This window comes from Thalassophryne amazonica, chromosome 8 (genome assembly GCF_902500255.1).
Source record: "Thalassophryne amazonica chromosome 8, fThaAma1.1, whole genome shotgun sequence".
In the NCBI taxonomy this organism is placed as follows: domain Eukaryota; kingdom Metazoa; phylum Chordata; class Actinopteri; order Batrachoidiformes; family Batrachoididae; genus Thalassophryne; species Thalassophryne amazonica.
Genome location: NC_047110.1, coordinates 91,530,522 through 91,557,605, shown reverse-complemented (window position 1 = coordinate 91,557,605; position 27,084 = coordinate 91,530,522). Strand labels below are relative to the sequence as shown.

The window sequence follows — 27,084 nt, the reverse complement described above, 5'->3', positions numbered from 1 at the left end:
GAAAAAAGGAAGTCATTATTTAACTCACTGGTGTAAACAGAATACAGAATTAGGTTTCAAAAAGATCTAGTTTGATCAAGTAACTTTAGACTTGCTCATGCTATAACCCAGTGGTGTCCAAAGTAATCCAGAAAGGGTCAAGAGGGTGTAGGTTTTCTTTGCAGCCACCGACTCCAGCAAGTGATTTCACTGAAACTCATCCCATTTGCTCAAAGTGATGTTAATCAGTGAATTCACCTGTTAGAGTCAGTGGCTGCAAAGAAAACCTGCACCCTCTTGGCCCTTTCTGGAATACTTTGGATGCCACTACTATAACCACTTATGAAACCAAGACGTGGTTAACAGTATAAGAAAACAAGGAATGGAAGACTGAACTGCATTTCCTCTGTGGATAGCTTTACAGGTTGCAAGCTTCAGAAATTGTAAAATAATTTACGAAGTTAGACAATTTGCAACACATTTTACCTGGTACAAATCTCAAATGTCTTTGCAAAGACACAGGAAACCTGTCTTGCAAGCCTAGTTTGGTAAGGCATGCGACATTGATTTAGAAATAAATTTGCAAAGAAAAACAGTAACCATGATCACTGTAGAGGAAATACAGTGCTGAGCTGCACGGGGCAAGGCTCTCAGTCACACCACCAGTTACTGGCCTTCATCTTACTCTGCTGAAAGGTAGGTGCATTCAGGCCTGGTGTGCTCATCTTCCTTGTACCAAACGGGTCAGTGCTAACAGCAGGCATTCCCAGGCTAGAACCAAGACCAGAACTGATGCCTGAGCCCAAAGGACCTAAAGAGTACCAATACAATAATTAAAATTTAAAACAAAAAGTGACCTTCTGAACCACCTCTAACCTCAGTTTGCTGTTTCCCCACTCAAAATAAACTTACAGAACAGCATTAAGACAGCTACTGAAATACTAGCGAGCACTATGCCAACACTGCCGTCAATGTATTAATTTAAAAACATGAAAAATTATTCAAACTGGTGTTATAAGTTAAGAGAATAGACTCCATTTATATTGTAGTTAGCTTGGATTTACTGCAAACATTAACATTATGCATGTCAAAAATTTCACTAACAATGTTCAAGTCTCCCTTTTTAATCAGATAATGTTAAAGAGCTACAAGAAAATAGTAAAGCCGTGTTCACACCAGGCGCGATGCCACAAATTCGCATGCATCGCGAGGCGATGGGCGCGCCAACATCGCCCGGTGTGTCGCTCTGCTTTAGCTGTGAAAATTCGCCCCAGAGCATCATCAAACAGGAGGAGCTTCCATTCCGTTCGCCGGCTCCAGTTGTCAGTCAAGTTAACATGGCGGACCTTGATTACACGGAGCGAGTGGCTGTGCTCTTAACTGTTGTGGAGAGCTGACAAACGTCGCCAGCAGCGCCGTCCCTGGGTTCACAACATCCTCATGAGACGTTCCCAATTTGGGGAATATCCTTATTTGCTGCAGGAGCTGCATCTGGATGATGGCCGCTTTCAGCGGTCCTTCCGCCTCTGCAGGACCCAGTTTGAGGACCTCCTGTCCCGTTCACACGCGTACATGTAAACAAAAACCTGTCTGCTGCCGTGGTGCTGCTGCTCGCTCTCTGTCATAATTGTGTTCATAAACCAGTTACCACTTGTTTTATTATACAAATGTGTAGTTAATAAATAAAATCTTCACAGACGATTCGCTCGTGCGCGCACATGAAAAAAAAAAACTGTCTGCTGCCGCTGCTCGCTCTGTCATAATTGTGTTTATAAACCAGTCACCATTTGTTTTATTATACATCTGTGTAGTTAATAAATAAAATAATCTTCATGGACGATTCGCTCATGCGCGCACGTGAAGAAAAAAAAAAAAACTGTCCGCTGCCACGATGTTGCTGCTCGCTTTTCCCCCCAAACTCTGTCCTAATTGTGTTATAAGCCATTCATCACTTCTTTTATTATACATCTGTGTAGTTAATAAATAAAATAATCTTCACGGACAATTCACTCGTGCACGCACATGAAAAAAACTGTCCGCTGCCACTGCTGCTGCTCGCTCTTCCCTCCAAAACTCTGCCATAATTGTGAAATAAAGGACAAAAAGGACATAAGTCCTGCTCACAGGCTGGCTACCAGAGACAGGACATGTTCACATCCAACTCAGTCAAACTCCAGACATCTCCACGTCACTACATATCCAGTCCCTGATTAGTCATCGCAGCGCGACAAGATGAAAAAGTTCAGATTTTTCAACTTGAGGAGGAGGGCGACGTGATATTGCGCCAATCGCTCAAAATCGCTTCATTCGCGTCACTTCATTCGCGTCCATGTCACATTGCGTGGCTTGACACCACAACGCATTATTCCATAGGGATTACATGGCAACCTGTCGCCGCTGTCGCTCGCGACGCACCCGGTGTGAACACGGCTTAAGACTTGCTACTTTTTCTGATATGACTTAACTCTACCTTTTCTGAAGAGGAAAATAAAAAGTGTAGTACCAGAGTCCATACCAGGGAGCTGTGAGGAGAGGCTGCCAATACCCCCAAAAGGTGTGCTGGTGTTGGGGTTGGAGAGTGGTGGGAATGCCTTTGCTGGGGACTGGGGATTGCTGAATGCTGAACTCAATGAGGAAGGAAAACCCTGCATGCTTTGAGTATGAGATGTGGCTGTGCTCCCCAGGTTCAATGAACTCATGGCAGACAGAGGATCCATCTAACAGTTAGAGAGAAAAGCAAGACACAGTGAGGCCAGGTAAGGCACAAGCCTAAAATACATGTTCAAGGAATCACACACCCACGAGGACCAGCTGAGTTCTGCCTCCAGTGTGAATATTTCAATAATAAGCAAGATATCAAAGTGAAACCAGTATGAGAATAATTATTTATTGTCTATTGTGACACCAAAGGGTTTTTGCTTTTAGTGGTTTATAACAAAAAAAAGAAGAAATGGTGACATAGATGATGTGCACTGTTTTCAAACGGACACCATTTCTTTTTTTTTTTTTTGGTTACAGACTACTTTGTGCAAGTTATGTGAAAGGTGTTTCTCTGCATGCCTAAAATTAAAAAGGCAAAAACCCTTTGGTGTCACTCCAGAAGTGCTATCAGGTTACAAAACAGCATTTGTTTTGTTTCAGAAATGTTTATTTCTCGCTAGCTTTTACATAATATATAAGAAACATTTTAGATTTACACAGAACCGCAGCAGTTTCAGAACATTTTCCGCCATGTTCGATTTGGAGCCAGACAGACACCAGCCGGAGAAGCCACTGTACCTCTATATTCTGATCAGTTGCGACCGTGTGCTACCCATAATGCTTTGTCACCGTCCGTCTCAACCGTCACTGCCGTAAGTAGTTCAAGGCAGTCTGTTCTTTTTGAAGAGTTCCCTTCAAGGTCAAAGTTTCAATTAATTTTGTCTAGACAATGTTAATTTTTGATCATACTGAAAATGTCATATTATGAATGCCTAAATTAAAGGCTAGTAAATACAATTATAGTAGTACCAGTGAAAATTATTTTATGCCTTCAATCTTAAAAAGTTAAGTAGCCCTATACTTTTAAGCAGATATGCGTTTCATACAAGCATCTTGATTGCTATAGGGCATCGCAGTCTCATTTGAACCCTGCGTGATATCACGGGATTTGACCACTTATGAGGACAGCCACTTCCGTTGTGCAATATATACACAGCATAACTTCACAGGGGAAAATGGTGTACAGTTTTGTTTTCGGCTGCAATATTTGAAGCAGTCGCAAAAAGTTTTTTTTTTTTTGGTTCACAGTGGAGTTGGGAAGACGAGGCAAATGGTAGACGTCATGTAGGTAAGTGTTAGCCTACACAGCTAACAAGTAGCTACATTCTCTCGTGTGCAAAACCGCCTCAACATGTTTGTGCCCCGGGTCGTAAACAAACCGTACCACTTTCCCACTGCACTGTCACTTTTTCTTTGCATTTTCACATTGTTTGCTTGTAATTTGCCCAAAAACTCAGAAAATGCTGTCCCCCGCCGCCCCGGAAGTAGAAAAATGTCATACGCGTCATATTTTACCCCTGTATTCAGCCCCGGCATTTCAACTTTGTTACTAATTCTTGAACACTGTTCTCAAGAATCTGCTGATATTGACTGGAATCCATGTGACCCTCAACTTTACCAAGATTCCCAGCACCTGCACTGGCCACACAGCATGATGGAACCACCTCCAAATTTTACTGTAGGTAGCAAGTGTTTTTCTTGGAATGCTGTTCTTTTTCTGCCATGTATACCGCCCCTTGTTATGTCCAAATAACTCAATTTGAGTTTCATCAGTCCACAGCACCTTATTCCAAAATGAAACTGGCTTGTCCAAATGTGCGTTAGCATACCTCATCAACTCTTTGTGGTGTGTACGCAGAAAAGGCTTCCTCTGCATTACTTTCTCATACAGCATTTATTGTGCAAAGTGCGCTGTATAGTTGAACAATGCACAGAGGCACTATCTGCAGCAAGATCACGTTGTAGGTCTTTGGAGCAGGTCTGTGGGTTGACTATGACTGTTCTCACCATCCTTTGCTTCAGCTTATCTGACATTTTTCTTGGCCTGCCACTTCGGGCTTTAACTTGTACTGTGCCTGCAGTCTTCCATTTCCTCCCTATGTTCCTTACAGTGGAAACTGACAGCTGAAATCTCTAAGATAGTTTTTGTATCCTTTTCCTAAACCATGATGTTGAACAATCTTTGTTTTCAGGTCATTTGAGAGTTGTTTAGAGGTTCCCATGTTGTCACTCATTAGAAGAGATGCAAAGAGGAGAAACATTTGTAAATGGCCACCTTTCTCATGACTGGATTCACATGTGTAAGGAGGTCAAGGGTCAATGAGTTTCCTAAACCAATTTTGTGTTCCAATAATTAGTGCTAAATGTATTCAAATCAATAAAATAACAAGGGTGCCCAAATTTATGCACCTTTGTTTCAATAATTATTGCACACTTACTGTAAATACTAGAAACTTCATTTCACTTCTCAAATATCAGTGTGTTGGTGGACTATATATATATATATAGTCCTATAGGAAAAGCTGGTTGTCCGGACAAGCGAGCGCTGCAAGCGCGAGCCGCGTGAAGCGTGCCAAAGGCACGCGATACATATGCCAATGGCGCGTGTCACCGAGGGGTGTCTGGGGGCATGCTACTGTGTAAGTACTGAAATTACACTTTTTCATAAATTGCTTCTCTCCTGTGTGGGTGGTAAAACTGAATTTCCAAAAATAAATTTTATTGCATATTGCATGCATAGCCTCTAGACTTTTAATCTGTTAACCAAGACATAGCTCATAATGTTTCTCTCCTGCCATTGTTCATAACTGGGGAAAAATTTAAATAATTGGTAAATGCCAATATGCATCTGCTTCTCTCCTGTGTTTCCTGAATTCATCACTGTTCAATGCATGATCATTTGCCAGTATGTATTTTATAAAGCAAATCAAATTATTTTATTTCAACATTCAAAAATGCCTAACTGGTCCGCAATTGAAGGAAAAGCCCAACAGGCATGGCAGTATATTGTGTTGTCCTCTTCTTTGTGCCCCAACCACAGATAATCCTGTGTCCAGCTACTCACAAACTTCCTCTCTCTTCCTTCCTCTTCATACCTCTTCTTTGAAACTTCTACACTTGCAGGGGTTGATGATTTGCGTTTGACTGGTGTTTTTCCTGCTATTTGGCCCGGTTTCGGAGGTTTTAGAAAAGACATTCTGTTCAATATATTCTTCAAGAGGCGTGTTAATCGATGCAATGTTGATTATCTAATGTTTCCCGCCACAGCATCTTGCAAGAAGATGCTACGAACGCATACCATACTTCATACAGTGGTCTCGTGTACACATGATACAGGGTTCTCCCCAGAAATTTTTAGTATAGCGGTGCTGTTGGCAATTATCACCCGAGGCGGCGTGCGCTGTGAATCATTTTGACTGGTTTTAGATGCATTGAAAGCAAGAATAATAGCCAAAAAATTTACAGTTATGTTGTAATATCAAAGTTCTTTTTTGTATTTTTCTATGTTTTAAAAAAATATGACATCAAAAAGATTAAAAACATAATATTTGATGGACATAACATTTGCTCTCTTCTTTAAAAATGACACACTGTACCTTTAGTCCAGTAAGAGTCCAGGCAGAGTTTTTCTGTCATGTTGACAGTTTAGCTTTTTTTTTTTTTTTTTCCCAACATTTTTGAGTGGAATTACATACTTATTTAAAAAAAAAAAAAAAAAAAAAAAAAAAAATAAAAAACAATATAACCCTAATTGTCTTGTCTGAACAAGAGCTAAATCTGGACTGACTTGATTGTCAAATCAGAATCAAATTTATTGCCAAGTTCTCACATACAAGTAATTTGATCTGGGGTCACTGGTGCATAAACAACAATCATAAAAAGAAAATGAAGAAAAAAAAAAATTTCTGGAAGAAGCAAAGGAGTAAGTCTGCTCTTTTAAAGATGAATCCTGGATGAAAACAACTTTCTGAATCAGTTTTTCACACTTTACTGTTTCACTGAGGCTGTGTGGTGAAGATGATCGTTTATTAAAATTGTTTCACTGCTTTTTTTATGTCTAATAACACCTCTCTCTCTCTCTCTCTCTCTCAGATGCTTTCTTGCGAGGCGCGAGAAGAATTTGAATGTAAAAAAAAAAAAAGAAAAAGAAAAAAAAAAGCAACTTGTCCGGTCGGACAATGCTTTAGAGCTATTGCTTGTCCGATCACATTTTACACTTGTCCCGGACAATCGGACAAGCATTAATGTCGATGGTAGACAGACACAGACACAGATGGTAGACACACACACACACACACACGTTTGGAAATGGCACCTCAAGTCATAATGCCTACTCTGTACTCCTGGGAGGACTAAACAGGAGTACATAGTGCCATTTTGCTTTGTACTATAGCAGAGAATCTGTTCAGTTGACTATTTTTGGTTTTTCATTCTTATTCTGAGAGGTGTTTGCTGCTGTGCAGACAGTGGTCACTTGGCACACAACATTTGCATATAAAAGTGAACAACTAGGGAAAACGTGCTTGGGATGTTCCATAGGTGTCAATCTCAACTCTAGAAAGGGCAAAGAGGGTGCAGGTTTCTTTGTAACCTGCAACTCCACCAGGTGTTTTCAGTGATTAATAGCAGACAGGATGAGTTCATCAAAATGCGTGTTTTGCAAGAATGCTGTACAACAACTAGTGTTACTTATTAGGTGGACATTTTCCAAGGATAATATTTTGAGGAGGAAGTGAGGTTTTTCTTTTTTTTTTGAGTGCCTCTTGGACAGACTGCAGAAATGAAGCCCAGCACAGTTTGAGAATGGTCTCAAAACATGACTAACCATGGATTTTATTCTTTCCTTTCATGTGGCCAGGAGAACTCTAACCCGCACAAGTTAGAGAGTTTGTAATAATCTGGTATATAATTTTATAAAAGACTGTGTTGATTGGAGAACATTCTGGACAAACTTTCATAATAATAGAGGGTTTGGTGCTTGAACACAGAACTGAAGTAACGACACTGTGCAGTGTTCAATTTACTTTATCTAGTCCCATACAACTTGATATTTTTTGGAAAAAAAAAAATCATGAATTCTGCCCAACTGACCCAGGTAAAACATAAATGTCTGTTCCATAAGCGAATGCCTGTTACAGTCCAGTGTGGACATCATTATCCCACGGCACTGTTTAATAACTCATTGTCATTTTAGAGTGTGATGCCCAGGAAAATGGGTCAATCTTTTTTGGAGTTTGCCTTCTTCATCTCCAGAAGAGTTTTGAAGTTGTGTGCACCTTGACTTGATAGCATGCTTAAGAAGTCCACTTACGTACCGTTACATGGTATCTGAGGACCAATTTGTGAAACACTGCAGTAGACGCACACAAAACCAGTGTGTCTTGTTTTAAAGGGGTTTCAGGCAGCTGCTTATGACGCAAAGAGCCTTTTCAGTAATGCAAGTTATCATATACTGCACTAGTTTTAGTTCAGTAAAGCTGTTGTCAATTAAGCACCTTAAATGTTGAATGCATCTTATTGCACCTTCCTCCTCGCTGCACCTTTTGCAAGATGACTATACTGACCCATACTTGTTTGCGGGATGCATGTCATGGACATATACCTGTACAGGAGAAATGGCATCAAGGCTGCTGGTGCTGGGTGCACGTCCCTTTGGCATAACTCCTGGTGGTGGCTGCCGGGCTTTGTTCATTACATTGCTACAGTTAGCAACCATGGTCAGGATAGTCTCCGACAGCTCCTGGGAAACACTCCTGTTGAAAATACAGAACACTTATGTTCCAAATAAATGAAAATAATATATATTTTTGTCATATAAACTCATTATGCAGAACTGTCATGAAGCACAAACACTATAGACTCTCACCCAGCACAAGACTGCAGGCAGGCCAGCATTGTTGCTAAAGTCTCTGGGGGCAACTGGGCACTTTTGGGCTGGTCCTTGTCTGGAGCCAGACCACCCATAATGGATGGGCAACGTCTTTTCAGGAACGTCACACACGCCTGGATAAAGGGCTCCTAGCACAGAGACAGAGTATATGTTTGTTTTGCTGATTGTGAAGAATAATATTCCCAATGAATGAAATATACTTAAAGGACATGCTGCACTGAAACCATAACAATTTAGATTTAGGCTGTTACTGACCATCCGATGATCCACCGGGATTACTTTGTGCACTTCCGTGACCGGTTTCAAAGTATACGCCATTCGCAGCAAACAGCTACGAAGACTTCCAAAAACAAAGTACTCATGAGTAGTGGGGTGTTTCCGACAGGTGACGTAGTTACTAGAAACGTCCCAGCATGCGCTTCAATGGAATGTATCTGCTAACGTTAAGAACTGAGGCACAGATTCATTTCAAAGTTTACACAAGTGTGATGTTGTGTTATGACGACTTGTTTTTAAGTGACAACTGTTCATTTTGATTCACTCACAGTAAAAGCTGCAATTGTGAGAAGGTTTTGCGCACCTGCGGCAAATAGTCATGAACGCAGCCTGTCAGAAGTCTTTAAATTCTGGGTTAAAATAGCTGCTGCATGCACACACAAACACCACATCCACAGACTCAAAGTAAAAAAAAATAAATACTGTCATTGAAAGCTCAAATGAAAAGAACACAAAGGAAAAAAAATGCATTCCACTCACCCAGTGTAAAGATTTCCAAATTAGTTCACAACAAAAAGAAGCCCTCACGCACGCATCACGCGCGTGCGTAATCGTAACTGCGTTCGTCAGCCATGGAACAGTCCACTCGTCCTCACTCAAATCCACTGCCAGAGATCATTTTCAAGTTCCACTCGGCCAGAGAATAATGTCCAGGTCCACTTGTTCTCAGGTTATGATCACACGCGCATTATGTCCGATCGCAGCTCTGCCTTCAACTCAAATTCTGTCAGGATTGTGGCACATTAGAGAGTCCATTATCTCCTGAAAATAGTGTCTGAGTTTTCCAATAGGAGACATATCTATGTCCAGGCATGTCCATGATCACGGCAGCAGTAAACCAGCAGCTGTGACACAAACAGCAGTGTCATGACACTAAGTTCGAAAATCCGACAGACTGAAAAAGTTAAGAGTTTTGGGGTGAATGTCATCTCCTCTGTAAATCCAAGCCCCTGCTTTCAAAGAAAAGCTCAGAAGCTTTGTTGTTGGACATAACCTCATTCATTCTGCTCTGTCTGTCTGGGATGTTTCTGTTTTGCTATTAACTACGTCACACGCAGAGAAATGCCGAGAATTGCAGAGTGAGACGTATTCCGGAAATGTACCTGTTACTTTGCGTCGGGAGAGGAAAAAAAAAAAACAAAAACTGCAGAAACCAGTAAGTATGAGCCCATGCGCGCAGGGAGACTTACAATCATGAGTACTTTGATGTTGTTTTGCTAACTGGGACGTTAGAAAGCATGCAACATGTCCTTTAACACGTAAGACAGTAAAAACTTTCAATGATACATCAAGAAAAATTGCTACAGACAAATCATTTAAACTGAAACACTTACCCCATGCTCTCTGATTTTATCAGTCAGCCATTTATCAAGTTTGAGGTATTCACGGCGAGAGGCAAGTGCAGCAAGGTCAATAACAAAGGCAAACGGAGTACCATTCAGCAGCATTGATAGAGACTACAGGGAAGAGGAAAAAGCAGTTTACTGACCATTATGATAACAATGTCAACATTTCAGGCAAACAGTAGTACAAATTTCCTATCTGTCCTTATGTAAACAAATTAATACAAAATATTCTCATCTCTGCAAAGCTCTCCTCTGCAGTATCCCTTATGTTTTATGCAAGTTTAACTTTGAAGCAAATGTTTCTCATAATCCCCCTGGCGGCTCTCTGCACTTCCCATAATGCACCTTGCTGCCAGCAGAGTTCCGGCATCTCACAGTGCATGTACACAATGGCTAGCAACGGAAATGTGGATGGCACTGATCCAGTGAGTTCACAGGCGATTATGATGACACATTCTCCCAAGTTGAGAGGGTTATCTAGAGGAGGTGTAGCCAGTGGTGGGCACAGATAACCAAAAAATTAACTTTGATAACAGATAATAAGATAACTAAAAAGTTATCTTTGATAAAGATAAACCGATAAACCATCCAAAAATGTATCGGAAGTTACAGATAATCGATAACCGATAAATTCCGGTGTTGTCTATGGGACATTTGCAGTTACTAAAGAGCTGAAATTGATTTTTAACACGATCGCTTTTAAAATCATCAAAAGCGGTAAAAGACCTAAAGAATAAGCAAGAATGTTTGACCATGCTGCCCCCTGCAGGAAGCAGCACAGACAAATCCTGAGAGCACCCACGAAATCAACTCTTTACTAATCAATCATTTTTCTTTCAACATTCTGCCCCTGCTGGAAGCTCTTGTTTACAACAGTGCTCCCACCACAGAGGCACACCAGGAGCAGCCATAAGGCCAGCTTCAATTTCAACACTCCGGTCAGGCGGACGCCTTGAAAAATAAAGTCATACTAACTTATGGTTTTTTGAAAATACTGATAGAATAACTCCATTAATGTCAATTCTGTCATATGTACAAAGTTAAAATATAACATATCTTTTAATGTTGAATAAGGCACTAATTCTGAGGTTTTGTAACAAACACAGACCGCAAAGCATTCTGGGTAAAAGTGCTAAACAGTGATTGGTTCAGTAATCCATTATGTAAACCAACACATTAATGTGACGTGTGTTGGTTTAAAGATAAATGTGCTTTTGTAAAATATTCCATTTTTATTTGTAAAAACAGGCATTTTTACGGAGCCCTGGAAGTGTAATCGCAATTGCATGTTTTAAAACTTTTATGATGTTGTAAAACATGCACTCAATATTAATAAGTAAGTAAGTAAATTTATTTATATAGTGCCTTTCACAGACATAAGGCCATGTACACACATTGTCGGGTATTTGTAAAACCGAATATCTTACCCTTTCAGTTTGCGGAAAAAAACTTCATTCACACTACGTCGTTTAAAAAAAAAAAAAAAAAAAAAAAAAATCCATCCACATCGAACCGTATAAATGTGGTGTAATTAGTCTGCCAAACCTTTGGGTGGCGGTACAGATTAAAATTCTATTCATTCAGGAGCCTTATTCTCTAGTTGTCACTTCCACAAAAACTAAAAACATGGCGCCAACCTCGTTCGTGTGTACCGATAAGGAGTCGGAATTACTTATAACCGTAGTTTTAGAATACAAAATTAACATATATGCACACAAAAAGCACCTGGACAATGGACAATACCAACACTGAGAGCAGCCATGTATCCAGACGTTTAATACTGCCATGAACACTCCTGGCCAGTAGATGGCAGTAGCGGCCTTGAAAAAATGTCAAAATTCCAGATAATCCCTGTCTGCTACATTTAAGATGCGTGGAATTTACAAACGCAAATACACTAACGTCTATAAACCCAGAGAATATATTCATGAGAGTTTTAGGCACTAGAGTTTAATGCTGTTATCTGTGGACCCTGAACAGAGTGTCTGAAATGCATTTGTCCTGTCGTGAACGTCTGAGATTACCTTATGCTACCCATAATGCATTGCTGCCTGGCACAGCATGTGCTCACAAAACCTTAAAAATTAGCACATTACTTTAAAACGAAAACATATATCTGATATTTTCACTTTATAAACTTCAGACATGACAATTTTAAATAACTTGTCTAAAATGAGTGGTTAAAATTTGAACCATAAGTTAAACATGTATGCCTCTGGATGACTTGGTGACATTGCGATTATATTAGTATGGTGTTAAAGGAAATGACTTTTTTTTGGTCACCAGTTCTCTTTTGTTTACAAACGATAGAGTGGTTTCTGATTGCAGAGGGTAGAACAACATGCTTATTAGGAAACTTTTAACAGGTAGGTCTCAACAGCTTTAACAGTTTTAAAAATGTTTTTCACTGTTCAGCTTAGTTTAGTTTATCGGTCTAAAAGTTATCGGACGGTAATTAATCGGAAGATAATTAGTCCGATGATGGTTTTTAAATTTATCTAAAAAGATAATCCGATAATGAAAACATTATCTTCAATAATTATCCGTTATCTGATTATCGGAAGTGTGCCCACCATTGGGTGTAGCACCTGTGATGGATTTCTGCTGTGCCCCGATGTTGTTGCCTTGTTGTCCATATTTCACGAGGTTTGTTTACATTGTGCCCTGAACAGGAACTGTGCTGAAACCGACCTCTGACGTGAGTCAGACCGCGAGACGGTACGAGATTCACAACTGCGAAACAGTGAATAATAAGCTATACAAGGCTATCAAATGCCGAACACTGGTTATCCTGACCAGTAAGGTCAATTCTAGGCCACACCTATATACATTTGTCTATGGCTTTTTAAAAATATTATATCTTGCATAAAAAAAAAAACAACCAAAAACAAAACACAGGAATGCTATGAGAACACAATATCCCCTGCTGGTGGCAAATGCTGCTTTGGTACCAGTGCTTGCAAAACTCCCTCCGATGAATTGAGGAAGAAACCTCAAGCAGACCAGACTCAAAGGGGTGATCCTCTGCTTGGGCCATGCTACCAACACAGTTGAAAATACTAATATACAGGAAATTGTCTTTTGTTTCTAACTGCACCTGCACGAATGACTTATCAGTCCAATGCATGAGTGACAATCTCTGCTGTATTTGTTGCACGTGTACTGTGATGCCTGCTGAGGCTGCTGCTGTCGCTCCTTCCTCCTAGCTTATTGCTCAGCAAGGCCTTGGATAATGTGTGTACAATCAACATTAATAAAGGACTTGTACCAATTGTCATGAAATTCATCCTAAATATGTGAGTTGATTTCAGAATGCAGGCACCAACTCATGAAACTGGCAGTATCTAGGCTTGTTAATCAAGGACCATAACTCATGCCAAATGGGCCCAACTCAAACAATATGATAATATATGTATTATTAACCTATAACAACAACTTGTAAGTTTCACAAAATTCCTTCTAAAAGTGTGAGGAGTTGATTTCAGAACACATACTCTTTTTGGGAGGGAGGGAGGCACAGACAGAAATAACCATATCATCATCCCTCTTCGGCCAGTGAGGGATAAAAAGTCTCCAATGCAATATTTCAATGTCCTGCAAAACGATTCAGCACCCGTTACAAACCTTCAAGTCTTGGGCCACATCAAGGATACGTGACAGCTTGGCCTGGTCATACTGTTCCCCTCTCATGTACCACTCAGCCATTGAATGCATAATTAGCTGACGGATGGATGGAGACTGGCCCTATTAGAACGAACATAAATAAGTGTTAACAGAATAAAGAGTTTGGTTAAAAAATAAAAGCACAGAACAATTACAGTGGTATAGAAAAAAGAAGCCTAACAACACAAACTAGAATTCTAATTAAAAATAAATAAACAGCTGCATTAGCATTGGTCATTAGAGACCAATGAGCTACACTACCACCAACCTGTCCATGCCAGGCGTAGTGCAGGATGATGGCAGAGTTAGGGTGGTTGCCCAGAAATATGGGCATGAGAGTAGAAATGAGCTCATGTCGCAGTGTATGCCAGGAGGTGGAGATCTGTAGTAATGCCAGCACCAACATGTCAGGACAGTGCTTGATGGGAAAGCTGAACAACTGCTTCACCTGCTCATATTGGCCGACTTCAGAAAGCCTAAGTAGGCTCTCCACTAGGTCCAGACTTTTCCTGTTGAAGATTACATAAAAAAAGGGGGGGGGGGGGGGGGTAAAAATCAGATGAAAGTTCAAAGCAAGCCCAAGTGTCACATGTCTTCACATGAAATCCTTTTGATTTACATATGAAAGAATAAGTTCTGCACCAAAAGAGAAAGAACAGTCTTTTCTACATTGGTGGAAACCATTCTTGGACTATCTCCCTGAGGAGACTGACTACACCTGAAGGATAGGACAGCTGTCTCATGAAGTTTTACAGAAGAGCGGCATGGAATGTGTGGCTCTGGCCATTAATCCAAGGACTATTCCAACAGTACACAAATTGATGTAGAACAGCTTTGACATGGACAACACAAGCGGACAATAGGTAAAATACGCCTGGAGAACATTTTGTTTTATCAGGGATGGCAGTTTCCCCATGTTTTTTTGTCTAGCCAACGTTTTACACGATCAGTGTAAAACCGGTGTAAAATTCAGGGAAGGGTTTGATCTTTGGGCCAACTCCAGCTCCACTCGCCATGGCTTGTAGACGAAATATGTGCTTCATTTATTTTGGTAAACAGGCCCTTGTATGCAGTGGTGGGCACAGCTAACCAAAAAATTTGCTTCGATAACCACAAATCCGCTACCTGAAAAGTTAACTTTTATAACTCTAAACAGATAAACTAAAAAAAAATAAAGAGTTACAGCTAACCGCTAACTTTCAATATTGACTTGGCACACCGTCAGCAACTTTTAGCACGGCAGAGGCTTCTGATTAAATTCAATGCAGTGCTTGTGTCTTTAAACACCCTGTCGGCTGCAGCAAAAACATCTAGCTTTCCTTTTACGGTGGCAGTGTAAAAAAAAATGCTAAGCACTTTCACTCATGGTTTCATTTATAAACAGATTAATTCCGGACAGTTTAGCAACACATTAATAGCAACTCTGTCATTTTTACAATGTGAAAATATTGCACTTTAAAAGTAATGATTGATTGATAGATAAGAAATTAATGACACTACCAAAACATGTGGCATATACAGTTGTGCTCAAACGTTTACATACCCTGGCGGAAATTATTATTTTTTTGGCCATTTTTCAGAGAATATGAATGATAAAAACTTTTTTCACTCATGGTTAGTGGTTGGGTGAAGCCATTCATTGTCAAACAACCAGGTTTACTCTTAAAATCATAATGACAACTCAAACATACCTCTGTTCTTAATAATATGTACTGCCCCCTTTAACATCAATGACAGCTTGGAGTCTTTTGTGGTAGTTATGGACGAGGCTCTCTGATGGTAAAGCTGCCACTGAATGTGTTTCAGACTTTATTTACATTAATTACAAAGAAATACAAACAGTATGGCACTTTATGGTAAATCTGCATGGAGTAGACAGTTCTCAAAAACTGAGTGACTGTGCAATGCAAGAAGAAGAGTGAGGAAAGCCACCAAGACACCCAGACAAGCCAGGAGAAGTTATGGGCTTATGTGGCTGTGATTGGAGAAATTATGCACAGTGCAAGCTGTGCAAGTGCAAGCGGAGACACAGCGCGCTCGCTCTTTTTCTCTCTCTGATTGTTTAAAGCGTGGTCGCTATCGGTGCGATGATCAGACGCCCTGATCGATCACATCTGATCAAACCTGAATAAGCACCGTGACTCTTTTAAAACGTGGCTGCTATCGGTGCAATCAGGCACCTGATTGCGGTCAACTGGCGCTTTAAAAGCTTAAATTGTCAGCAGACCTGATCGGAGCAATCAGCACTAATTTTAAAGAGTCACAGCAATTCATTCACAGCAGCGTATATCAGCCTGCACAGGGAACAGACTGATGTTACGAGCCGTGATGAGACAGCAGTGTGTCCCACTGTAGGTCGGAAAACGTGAGTGCCAGTCCACTGTTTTCCAAGCGCAGCGACGTGTTCTGTACAGCCGGCAGGAGTGACCTGAAAGAGTTGAAAGCAAACATACAAAGCTAAAAAACAAAGAGTACATACGCACTCTAAACACAACACAAATCTACATTTGCGCCGGTGTGAAAGGGGCTTAAGGCTAAGATATTAGCCAATTAAACTGGGGCACTAAACACCATAGAAGAAGAGAGGGTGCACTTGAATTTATTCACAGGCACGTTTGGGGAAGCAATGCATTTCCTGAGCGGGCCAACCCTGTAATGAAAATAAAGGTTTCAAAATAAACGTTTTAAAAATTATTCCCCAAAATTTTCATAATAAAAGATGCACATCATCGTGCCATGCGCAAGCGATATCCGAAAGCTGAGGCCGATCTGACAAACAGTCATAGATATGCGAGCCACATACCTCACACTCACACAGGCGTTTCTTGCTTTATACACCCACATATACATATATATGACAAAATATTTTTAACGGAGTCTCACACCAGGAACAGGCTCGCTAGCACACAGAAAAGTGTAAAGCTAATGCTAAGAAAAGAATGCTAGAGTAATACAGGGAGAGTGTAGAAACATAGGTCCATATTTTATATATACACTCAACAAAAATATAAACGCAACACTTTTGGTTTTGCTCCCATTTTGTATGAGATGAACTCAAAGATCTAAAACTTTTTCCACATACACAATATCACCATTTCCCTCAAATATTGTTCACAAACCAGTCTAAATCTGTGATAGTGAGCACTTCTCCTTTGCTGAGATAATCCATCCCACCTCACAGGTGTGCCATATCAAGATGCTGATTAGACACCATGATTAGTGCACAGGTGTGCCTTAGACTGCCCACAATAAAAGGCCACTCTGAAAGGTGCAGTTTTATCACACAGCACAATGCCACAGATGTCGCAAGATTTGAGGGAGCGTGCAATTGGCATGCTGACAGCAGGAATGTCAACCAGAGCTGTTGCTCGTGTATTGAATGTTCATTTCTCTACCATAAGCCATCTCCAAAGGCGTTTCAGAGAATTTGGCAGTACATCCAACCAGCCTCACAACCACAGACCACGTGTAACCACACCAGCCCAGGACCTCCACATCCAGCATATTCATCTCCAAGATCGTCTGAGACCAGCCACTCGGACAGCTGCTGAAACAATCGGTTTGCATAACTAAAGAATTTCTGCACAGACTGTCAGAAACCGTCTCAGGGAAGCTCATTTGCATGCTCGTCGTCCTCATCGGGGTCTCGACCTGACTCCAGTTCATCGTCGTAACCGACTTGAGTGGGCAAATGCTCACATTCGCTGGCGTTTGGCACGTTGGAGAGGTGTTCTCTTCACGGATGAATCCCGGTTCACACTGTCCAGGGCAGATGGCAGACAGCGTGTGTGGCGTCATGTGGGTGAGCGGTTTTCTGATGTCTGTTGTGGATCGAGTGGCCCATGGTGGCGGTGGGGTTATGGCATGGGTAGGTGTCTGTTATGGACGAAGAACACAGGTGCATTTTATTGATGGCATTTTGAATGCACAGAGATACCGTGACGAGATCCTGAGCCCCATTGTTGTGCCATACATCCAAGAACATCACCTCATGTTGCAGCAGGATAATGCACGGCCCCATGTTGCAAGGATCTGTACACAATTCTTGGAAGCTGAAAATGTCCCAGTTCTTGCATGGCTGGCATACTCACCGGACATGTCACCCATTGAGCATGTTTGGGATGCTCTGGACTGGCGTATACGACAGCGTGTACCAGTTCCTGCCAATATCCAGCAACTTCGCACAGCCAATGAAGAGGAGTGGACCAACATTCCACAGGCCACAATTAACAACCTGATCAACTCTATGCGAAGGAGATGTGTTGCACTGCATGAGGCAAATGGTGGTCACACCAGATACTGACTGGTATCCCCCCCCAATAAAACAAAACTGCACCTTTCAGAGTGGCCTTTTATTGTGGACAGTCTAAGGCACATCTGTGCACTAATCATGGTGTCTAATCAGCATCTTGATATGGCACACCTGTGAGGTGGGATGGATTACCTCAGCAAAGGAGAAGTGCTCACTATCACAGATTTAGACTGGTATATAAACAATATTTGAGGGAAATGGTGATATTGTGTATGTGGAAAAAGTTTTAGATCTTTGAGTTCATCTCATACAAAATGGGAGCAAAACCAAAAGTGTTGTATTTATATTTTTGTTGAGTATATATATATATATATATATGAATGAATGAAGAAGCGGCAAATAAAAACTAATAAAATTGAGGGGAAAATAATTCCAAGTTTCATACCAGGTTGCAATCTCCCTGTTGTCATCCTCTGGAGGAGCCTTAAGGATGTCAATGGCTACTGTGTGACATGGGTAGTCAGCAAAACAAAACACTTCCGGGCTCATCAAGGAATGCTGAATGAATGACAGCTGAAGAGGAGAAAGAAAAAAATTAATAAAATTCTGAGTTTAAAAAGACACGCCCAGAACAACACACTACAAAACACCATGTAGTGTAGTAAAAAAACAAAAAGCAACCACAGAACTGTGATGAAACATGATTACCTGTCCCTCTGCATGCTTCCATGGCCGATAGATAAGATCGACAGGAAAGACCTCCATGCTCAAACCTCTCTGAATGCCATACACCACTATGCCGAGGCCTTTACTGTCCCGGATTATGAAGCCTGGGTGATCCAGTTCATATGTCACCTCTTTGAAATTAAGGTTGGGATTCTAAGGCACACAGACAAAAAAAAAAAAAGAATGATCTTGTCATATGTACAGAGTTTCAGGCAGCAACATACTAATACTTGTCTCAAAACTACTTTGGAAAAGGTTGGGAAAAAAAAAACCTCTGTGGGAGTCCCATTCTATGGGCCAGACTTAGGGTATCTAAGTTTACTTAATACTCAAAAAAGACTTCTTTAAATTATAAGACATGACCCCAAATAAACCAATTACTACTTACCACTTCTTTGACCACATCAATAAGAACATCAACGTTCCACGTGTGTGCCTGCGATCCATCATTCTTATCTTTCCCATCACTCCAGATCCCACTTCCTGGGGAAGAGATGGACTGGTGGAGAAAATAAGTACAACTTCAAATGTACTGAAATTTGAAGGCAATCGACATTAAATTGAAGACTCTATTGCATGGAATGTATCAAATAAGGACGGTCTTCCCCATCATTTTTTTCCCCTTAGGACAGGGTGGACAGGAGTTTAATATTGCACTGCTGTCAAATCATTTAAAAAAAATAGTTGCTACTCCACAACAGTTTGGAAAATCCAGAATCAAAGTGCTTCAGTTGCACTGAAATGATTACAGACATCCAAATTAATGGATAACTAGTGGCATTTTTTTCTCTGAATTATATTAAAATATTTGTAGCATGGATGGGTTCTTGTTGGCCTGATAGTCTCAGTGGCTCAGGCGAGACAGCACACATGCATAACAGCAATAATGGCTTCCACGCTATATTTCCTGCAGTTTCTCCTCCAACATACTGCAATCAGGGATAGTCTCAGAGACACAGTTGTCCTGAAGCCACTCGTTTGATACTTTGGCTGTGTGCTCGGGGACATCGTCCTGCTGAAAGATGACCCGTTGCCCCAGTCTGAGGTCAAGAGCACTGTGGGGCTGTGGTTTTCATCCAGGATGTCTCTGTATATTGCTGCATTTATCTTTCCCTCAATCCTGATTAGTCTCCCAGTTCCTGCAGCTGAAAAACACCCCCACGGCATGATGCTGCTGCCACCATGCTTCACTGTCGGGATGGTGCCTGGCACTCACACCAAGGAGTTCAATCTTTGTTTCATCAGACCACAGAATTTTGTTTCTCATGGTCTGAGAATCCTTCAGGTGTATTTTGCCAAACTCTACGTGGGCTGCCATGTGCCTTTTACTCAGGAGTGGCTTGTGTCTGGCCACTCTAACATACAGGCCTGATTGGTGGATAGCTGCAGAGATGGTTGTCCTTCTAGAAGGTTCTCTTCTCTCCACAGGGGAATGCTGGAGTCCTGACAGAGTGACCATCGGGTTCTTCATCACCCACCTGAATAAGGCCCTTCTCCCGCGATGGCTCAGTTTAGACGGGGGGCCAGCTCCAGGAAGAGTCTTGGTGGATCCGAATATCTTTCATTTACAGATAATGAGGCCACTGTGCTCAATGGGACCTTCAAAGCAGCAATGCTTCTGTACAGTTCCCCAGATCTGTGCCTTTAAACAATTCTGTCTCAGAGGTCTATAGACAATTCCTCTGAATTCATGCTTTCTTTGTGCTCTGACATGTACCATCAATTGTGGGACTTTATATGTAGACAGGTCTGTGCGTCTTTACAAATCATGTCCAATAAATGGAATTTACCCCAAGTGGACTCCAATTAAGCTGTAGAAACATCTCAAAAATGACCTTTCAACACAAAAGCGCAGCGGCTCTGCTCTGAGCTCCCCACGAATGACCAAGCTTCTCACACCATCTCTAAGGGAGATGGCCTATTTCGACCGCTTGTACTCATGATCTAGTTCTTTTGGTCATGACCCAACTCTCATGACCATAAGTGAGAGTAGGAACAAAGACTGACCAGTAGATCGAGAGCTTCACCTTTTGGCTCAACTCCCTTTTCCTCAAAACAGAACGGTAGAGCAAATGCAATACCGCCACTGCTGCGCCGATTCTCCGGCCAATCTCATGTTCCATAGGATCTAAATAATTAATTAAACAACTGCAAATTATAAAGAACACAATGCTCATATGGACGAGGGGATTTTAGCTTTGGGTTATATTTTTATTTTTAATAAATTTGCAAAAAAAATGTTTTTCCATATTGTGTGCATAATTTTGAAGAAAAAAAATGAATAGGACTGTAACATAAAATGTGGAAAAAGTGAAATACTGAATACTTTCCAGATGTACTGTATATAGTCTCATTTTGATTTCAGATTTATCATGAATTTGATGCTAGCCAATAGATAATTTTTAAGTCACATCAAAAGTCACCAAAATGATTTGGGCTCATCTTTCGCAGATCATGAATTGCAATCCTGCCAATCTTTTTCACAAAATTTCAGTCTGCAACAAAAGGCTAATTTGACCTAGAGAAAAAAAATAAATAAATAAATGAAGTGACCAGTACCACATTTAACAAATCATATATGATCACAAACTAGCACTTACTGCCTTTGCCACAGACCTCAAAAGGCTGCCAAAGTTGAGACATGCTATTACATTTAACCACTCAAATGACCCACCTGTAATGGTATGCCATCAGCTAGGCCAGAGTGTGTGCGAGCCATCATGCCGAGAACCCTGGCTACCTGGCAGGCATTGACTTCTCTCACGCCATACTGAAGTATGATGTTTCTGCACTCATCCAGACTGTGGTGACAAGGACACACAGTGGCAAACTATAAATAATACTGACATTGAAACCTTCAAATAACTTCAATCACAGAAATTCTATTAAATGCGGGACGGTTGACATTGCCACAATTTGACTTTTCTTAGAATGCAATTTTGTCACTCTTATGTCCTCCGCCAGCTCGATAAAAGTTATATGATCCGCAATGCGTCCCTCTGCCAATCCAGATGGATTTTAACTATTTTATTTACCTGGCTAATGGATCAGGGAAGAGTTGAATAAGTTTCAAGCAAATTACGCCCGGGTAAAAAAAAAACAAAAAAAAAAAAACTTCTGCCTTAAAATTGATGTTCAAGAATTCCACATTATTATCCAGCTGGACACTACACAAAGATTTGTTACAATACAACTATTCTTTATCAGTGTGGTGCTGCAGGGTATTGCAAACAAACCACAAGATAACTATATACACAATATGATCACAGTCAGGTCTGTGATTGATGGCAAAAACAACTTGTGGACACCTTCATGCACAGAGAATATGTGCAGATGTGCCGAGTCCCACTCCAGTTGCTGAGTGCTATCTCCAACTCACCTGAAGAGGTAATGATCTTTAAGTACCCTATTTATATGCATTCAAAAGTAGTCCCAAATCACAAGAGCCTCAATGGAAAGCAGCCATCATTTAACAACAGATTAAGGAAATGCATAACAAACTGATAAAAAGTTTGGATATCAGTTTGTTTTTGCCCTCAAACATCCTTTTCCTACACGTTAATTGCATTCCTTGTCAGCTGATACCTGCCGAGTCTGTCTGAAAGTTTTGTGCATGTTCAAAACTTTGAGCAGACATGGGAGAACATTCTTTGTGGCTGTATGTTTGCTTACAGCTTTGTCCTCTACTTATTTACTTTTACAGTACTCATACATTTATATCTTGTGGCTGTCCAATGCTTCAGACTGGATTTTGATTGGCCAAAGTTCCAGCACATATATGAATTTTGCACAACGAAGGAACCCAATGCAGCAACATGCAGCATGGCTGTTCAATCAGCCAAGATCAAACTTAACTGAAGAAAAACACAGAGAAGCAGTGTGCTTTTAAATCTTTCTTTTATCTGGAAGTCAGAGCGCCCAGCCGATTCTTTAAGCGAGAAGGTGCCACAGAGTTCATTGATGTCCTCACCGCTGCAGCCGCACAGTGAAAAGACGCTGTCAGCACATGAATATAGTGAGGAAGTATGATGTCATGATTCCTGAGTGAGACAGATTCCAGCCACATTTGCATTGAGATTTTGGCGATTCTCGCTCAAACCTACCTGCCCCCACCCCCCACCCCCCAGTGTGCATATATGTCTAGATACACAGAAAAATCTTTCTGCTAAATATAGCTCTTTGTGTTGCCAGTGTAAATGTGATGTCGTCCGTCCATGCAATTTTCCCAAAATATTTAAAAATGCACCCAATTTATTTTGTCCATCTGTCACAGTGTGACAACACCATAACCTCAGGGACTGAAGCAAAACTATCATCTCCATAACACACCATAATACCCAGATGAAAATCAATCATATAGCCCGAGAAAGCTTTGCATTTTTACATCTTCGTTATAAAGATAAGACATTACATATTTACCTAGCACAGAAGCCATAACCCACTTCTTGCATGAATTCTGCAAGAGAACTCTCCATCATGGTCTTAGCTAACTCTCCCGAGTCTGGCAGAATCCTGTCCATGAGAATGTCCCGTTTTTCAGGGTACAACAGTGGTGCGAGCACCACAGGACAGCGCTCCTGGGGGAAATCTGCAAAACAAACAAAAATGTATTTTTTTTTTTTTTAAATTATGAACAAATATAGGACAGCCATCTTTTAAAGTATGATATTTTGTACCCAAACCACAGCAAATTTGTCCAACTGCTGTAATGAATTGCATGTCTGCCATGACCTACCTCGGCAAAGTGTCTTGAGGAAGGCGTCAATTTGTTCTTGCCCTACCCCACTAGCTCCCTTCTGGCCAAACAGTAGATGGGAGAGGAGTAGGTGCAAGACCTCTATGGCAATGTCTTGGAAGCCACCTTCCTGGTTTCCTCCGAGATCTGCGTCAACGTATGATCGTAGCAGGTCTGGCAGTTTCTGCTTGATGAACTGTGCAGCTGAGAACCAAAAGACAGCCAGCTAAGAAAACCCAGATTTGCTCATCTTCATTTAAAGCAAATTTAAAATCTTGACATGTAATTTTTGGCTTTAGTGTATCAGTGGGTTTGTCAAATATTATAAATGTATGTAAAGACAACATTTTAGCTGTCACACAATGACAATTTAGTGTATACCGATCCAGACATCCTGTTTCCACAGAGCAGTGTGGATCGGTACAGCACGGTATGGTATGATTTGGAACAATTAGGTCTGGCTTGGCTTGTGTTTCTGGCGCAAGTAGCACCCTTTTGTTTGGTGGGCGGAGATGTAGATCAGGGGTGGGCAACTTGTTCCAGACAGGGCCAAGAGGGTGCAGGTTTTTTTTGCATTAATATCACTTTGAGCAGATGGAATCAATTAATCAGTGAATTCACCCGATGGAGTCAGTGGCTGCAAAAAAAACCCCTGCAGCCTCTTGGCCCTTTCTGGAACAAGTTGCCCACCCCTGATGTAAATGTTGGCATGCATGTCATCGAGCATGCATACACTGTCGCACAGCCTCGCCACCACCACACAGGGGCCAAACAGAGTAATTTAAATTTTTTTAATTTTATTTTACTTTTCGTCGTGGTGGATCATGGGATTTATTTTCATTTTGTGCAGAATGCTGAAGAGTCAAGTGATGTCTGTGGTAAATGCTGACGTGAACGAATGAGGTGCTGTTGACTCTTTCAACTTTTAAACTACGTTAATTTTCTTGTGGTGGCACAAAGTGCTGGTATTCTCTGGTTCAGGCTGAGAAACGCACCTGGAGCAGGCAAACACTTCTTTAAAAATGCTGCATCTCTTCAGCCACGACAAGGAATTAAAGTATTTTCAGGTGTCGTTTTCCAAAATAAGGACGCTTTATGTGGATACATTTTCATCAGGCTGTGATGATGAATACGACTCTCCTTTTAATCATTAGTGATCAATCTCTGCTCCCCTCCACAGCATGTCTTTTTCCTGGTTCTCTCCCTCAGCCCCAACCAGTCCCAGCAGAAGACTGCCCCTCCCTGAGCCTGGTTCTGCTGGAGGTTTCTTCCTGTTAAAAGGGAGTTTTTCCTTCCCACTGTAGCCAAGTGCTTGCTCACAGGGGGTCGTTTTGACCGTCGGGGTTTTACATAATTATTGTATGGCCTTGCCTTACAATATAAAGCGCCTTGGGGCAACTGTTTGTTGTGATTTGGCGCTATATAAAAAAAAATTGATTGATTGACTGAAACAACGTAAGAGGTAAGCTTAAGACTTTAGATTTACTCTGTGTGAAAGGTTTTAATATTTGAAACCATGTGAACTATTCGCATGAGGACTGCAGCTTTCGCTTTAGCTGTTCAATGCACAGCAGCGGGTAGCGCCTCCCTTTTGTAACCAGTCCATAATTTTAAACCCTAGTCGAATGGTGTCGAAAAAGTGGCACGGTAGGGGTCGATTATTTTGGTACCCATTCTGGATGTGGAAAAGCACAATATGCTATTATACGGTACCTGACACGTTCAGTAAGTTCTGTGGTCATCCGAAACATGTCAAATAGGTCTACATACGCCAATAAGCATTGGAGAAAACTTACACATAGGTTCAAAGCAAGTTACTCATAAGTTTTGGTTACACTAGACATTAAGCCCTGGTCCCACCAAATAATGAACAGTGAAAAATGGGCCACGTGGCATGTATTTTTTTTTGGTACGACAGGAGGTATTCAACAATCATGGGAGAATAATAGCTCTGAGAGGCTCTTAGAGGCAGAACATTCAGCTAACGAGGTTCATCTCTGAGCGTGGCACTAATTTCAAGAAATTCAAAATTTAGCAACAACAGCATGGGGGAGTTTGTGTACAAGTTACTACAAGGACTAATAAGGATTTTAGAGGCGTGTGTGGTGAGCACGGGGCTGTTAAAAGCCCATTATCCGAAGACCTGGTAGCTACGAGGACCTGAGAGGCTGTTTTTAACAGGCTCAACCCTCTTGTGCACTACAATTCCACCTGCTTTGTGCGCCAGATGCTGTATGTAAAATTATTTTGTAGCAGGTCTGGTTATGGATGTGGTTTTGGGCGGGGGGGGGGGGGGGGGGGGGAATCACAGTTGCGGCAGCGGGTGTATATAATAAAAGCGCCCACCTCACTGTGGTGTCTTTTTTGTTACAGAGAGCTGGGTGTACACACAAAACTGCTGCTGGAACACAGGTGAACAGTAGCGTGGCGCACACTGGCTGATGTCGTGCCAAAGCAGTTATCGCCGTCAGAATTTGTATACCCTGGCGTAGGAGCGCGCACTCACTCAGTGCAGCGTCTTTTTTTGGACTGTGTTTAAAAAATGTAATATCTTGAATGGGTGCTGTGAATTGAAAACCCACGTTTTAAAAGCAACCAAGTGTGGGAAAGCTGGAGGTTTAGACCAAACCCATGCCAAAATGTGCACCAACGTCACGTTACATGGTGCTACATGGATCATATGCGGCATGACGTGGATCATATGCGGCGACACGAGCCATTCGAGGCTGGATGGGGCTTAAATGACAGGTCAGTCCTGGCTTACTAGAGGCTGATACCTGCACATATGAGGTACAGAGAGGCACATAGAGGCTTCTTCATAGCGCATGGGTTAAAGCAATAAATTTTCATCTGACTGAATTTTTTTCCCTGGCAAAAATAGGGATGGGTATTGATAAGATTTTATCGATATCGATGTCATTATCGATTCTGCTTATCGATCCGATTCCTTATCGATTCCCTTATCGATACCTTGTGAATTTTGTACTAAAAGTAGGCTTTACAGGTTTTCTATGTATTTCATTGAGTCTTAAAGTAAATAAATATGAAATTCGTCACTAAAATAAAAAATGAACAAAACAGTGTTTCATTTTGAAGTTATTAATTCCGACTGGACTCTATCGTTCTAACTTGACTCGGCAGAGAGCCGCGCAGCATTTGGAACTGTGTGAACAGAACGGAGGACGATTCTCGTTTCTTTCTCGCAACAAGACAGGAGTCCCAGTTAGTAACTTTAATCCGCACAAAAGTGACTCACGATTGACATATTCAGGGATGAAAGTGGTGAAAAACAAAAAAAAAAAAGCTGAAACCCAAAATTACCCCCCAACACCACCTGCACGAAAATGTTTCAATTCTAGAAGCTCTGAAATGAAATCTGGGAATAAACTGGAGTGAGTGCAGCATCCATTTAGGTGAGGAAAAAAGAAGAAAAAAAAAACTTTCCTTATTCAAATTTATTCCAGTAGTATTCTGCTCTTACAAGGATGCAGCAGTTTTCTAGCTCTGCAGATAGTTCTGGAGGAAATCACTGAAGAAATTAACACACTGAAAATATGGTTTGACTGAAACAAACTGTCACTAAACTTAAATAAGACAGGGATGAAATGGAGGCGTAAGAGTCACGAGGTGTTCACAGAAAACACTTATTTCTGTATGTATGTATGTATGTATGTAT

General features: G+C 41.2%; 1 protein-coding gene across 4 annotated transcripts in view; it reads right to left on the bottom strand.

The window, feature by feature from the left end:
• cnot1 (CCR4-NOT transcription complex, subunit 1) overlaps positions 1-27,084 on the bottom strand; it is a 75,424-nt gene that overhangs the window by 24,889 nt on the left and 23,451 nt on the right. For 2 of the 4 annotated variants that reach the window (XM_034176976.1, XM_034176977.1), the window contains exons 7-19: positions 23,409-23,612; positions 23,093-23,261; positions 21,348-21,474; positions 19,062-19,172; positions 18,656-18,826; positions 18,393-18,520; positions 13,964-14,204; positions 13,657-13,776; positions 10,021-10,143; positions 8,387-8,538; positions 8,123-8,273; positions 2,483-2,696; positions 665-790 (exon numbers count right to left, since the gene is read on the bottom strand). In XM_034176976.1, coding sequence (XP_034032867.1) covers positions 665-790; positions 2,483-2,696; positions 8,123-8,273; positions 8,387-8,538; positions 10,021-10,143; positions 13,657-13,776; positions 13,964-14,204; positions 18,393-18,520; positions 18,656-18,826; positions 19,062-19,172; positions 21,348-21,474; positions 23,093-23,261; positions 23,409-23,612 — 2,037 coding nt within the window. The remainder of the gene's footprint in view (positions 1-664; positions 791-2,482; positions 2,697-8,122; positions 8,274-8,386; positions 8,539-10,020; positions 10,144-13,656; positions 13,777-13,963; positions 14,205-18,392; positions 18,521-18,655; positions 18,827-19,061; positions 19,173-21,347; positions 21,475-23,092; positions 23,262-23,408; positions 23,613-27,084) is intronic. The other 2 variants (XM_034176978.1, XM_034176979.1) reach the window with 1 other exon arrangement.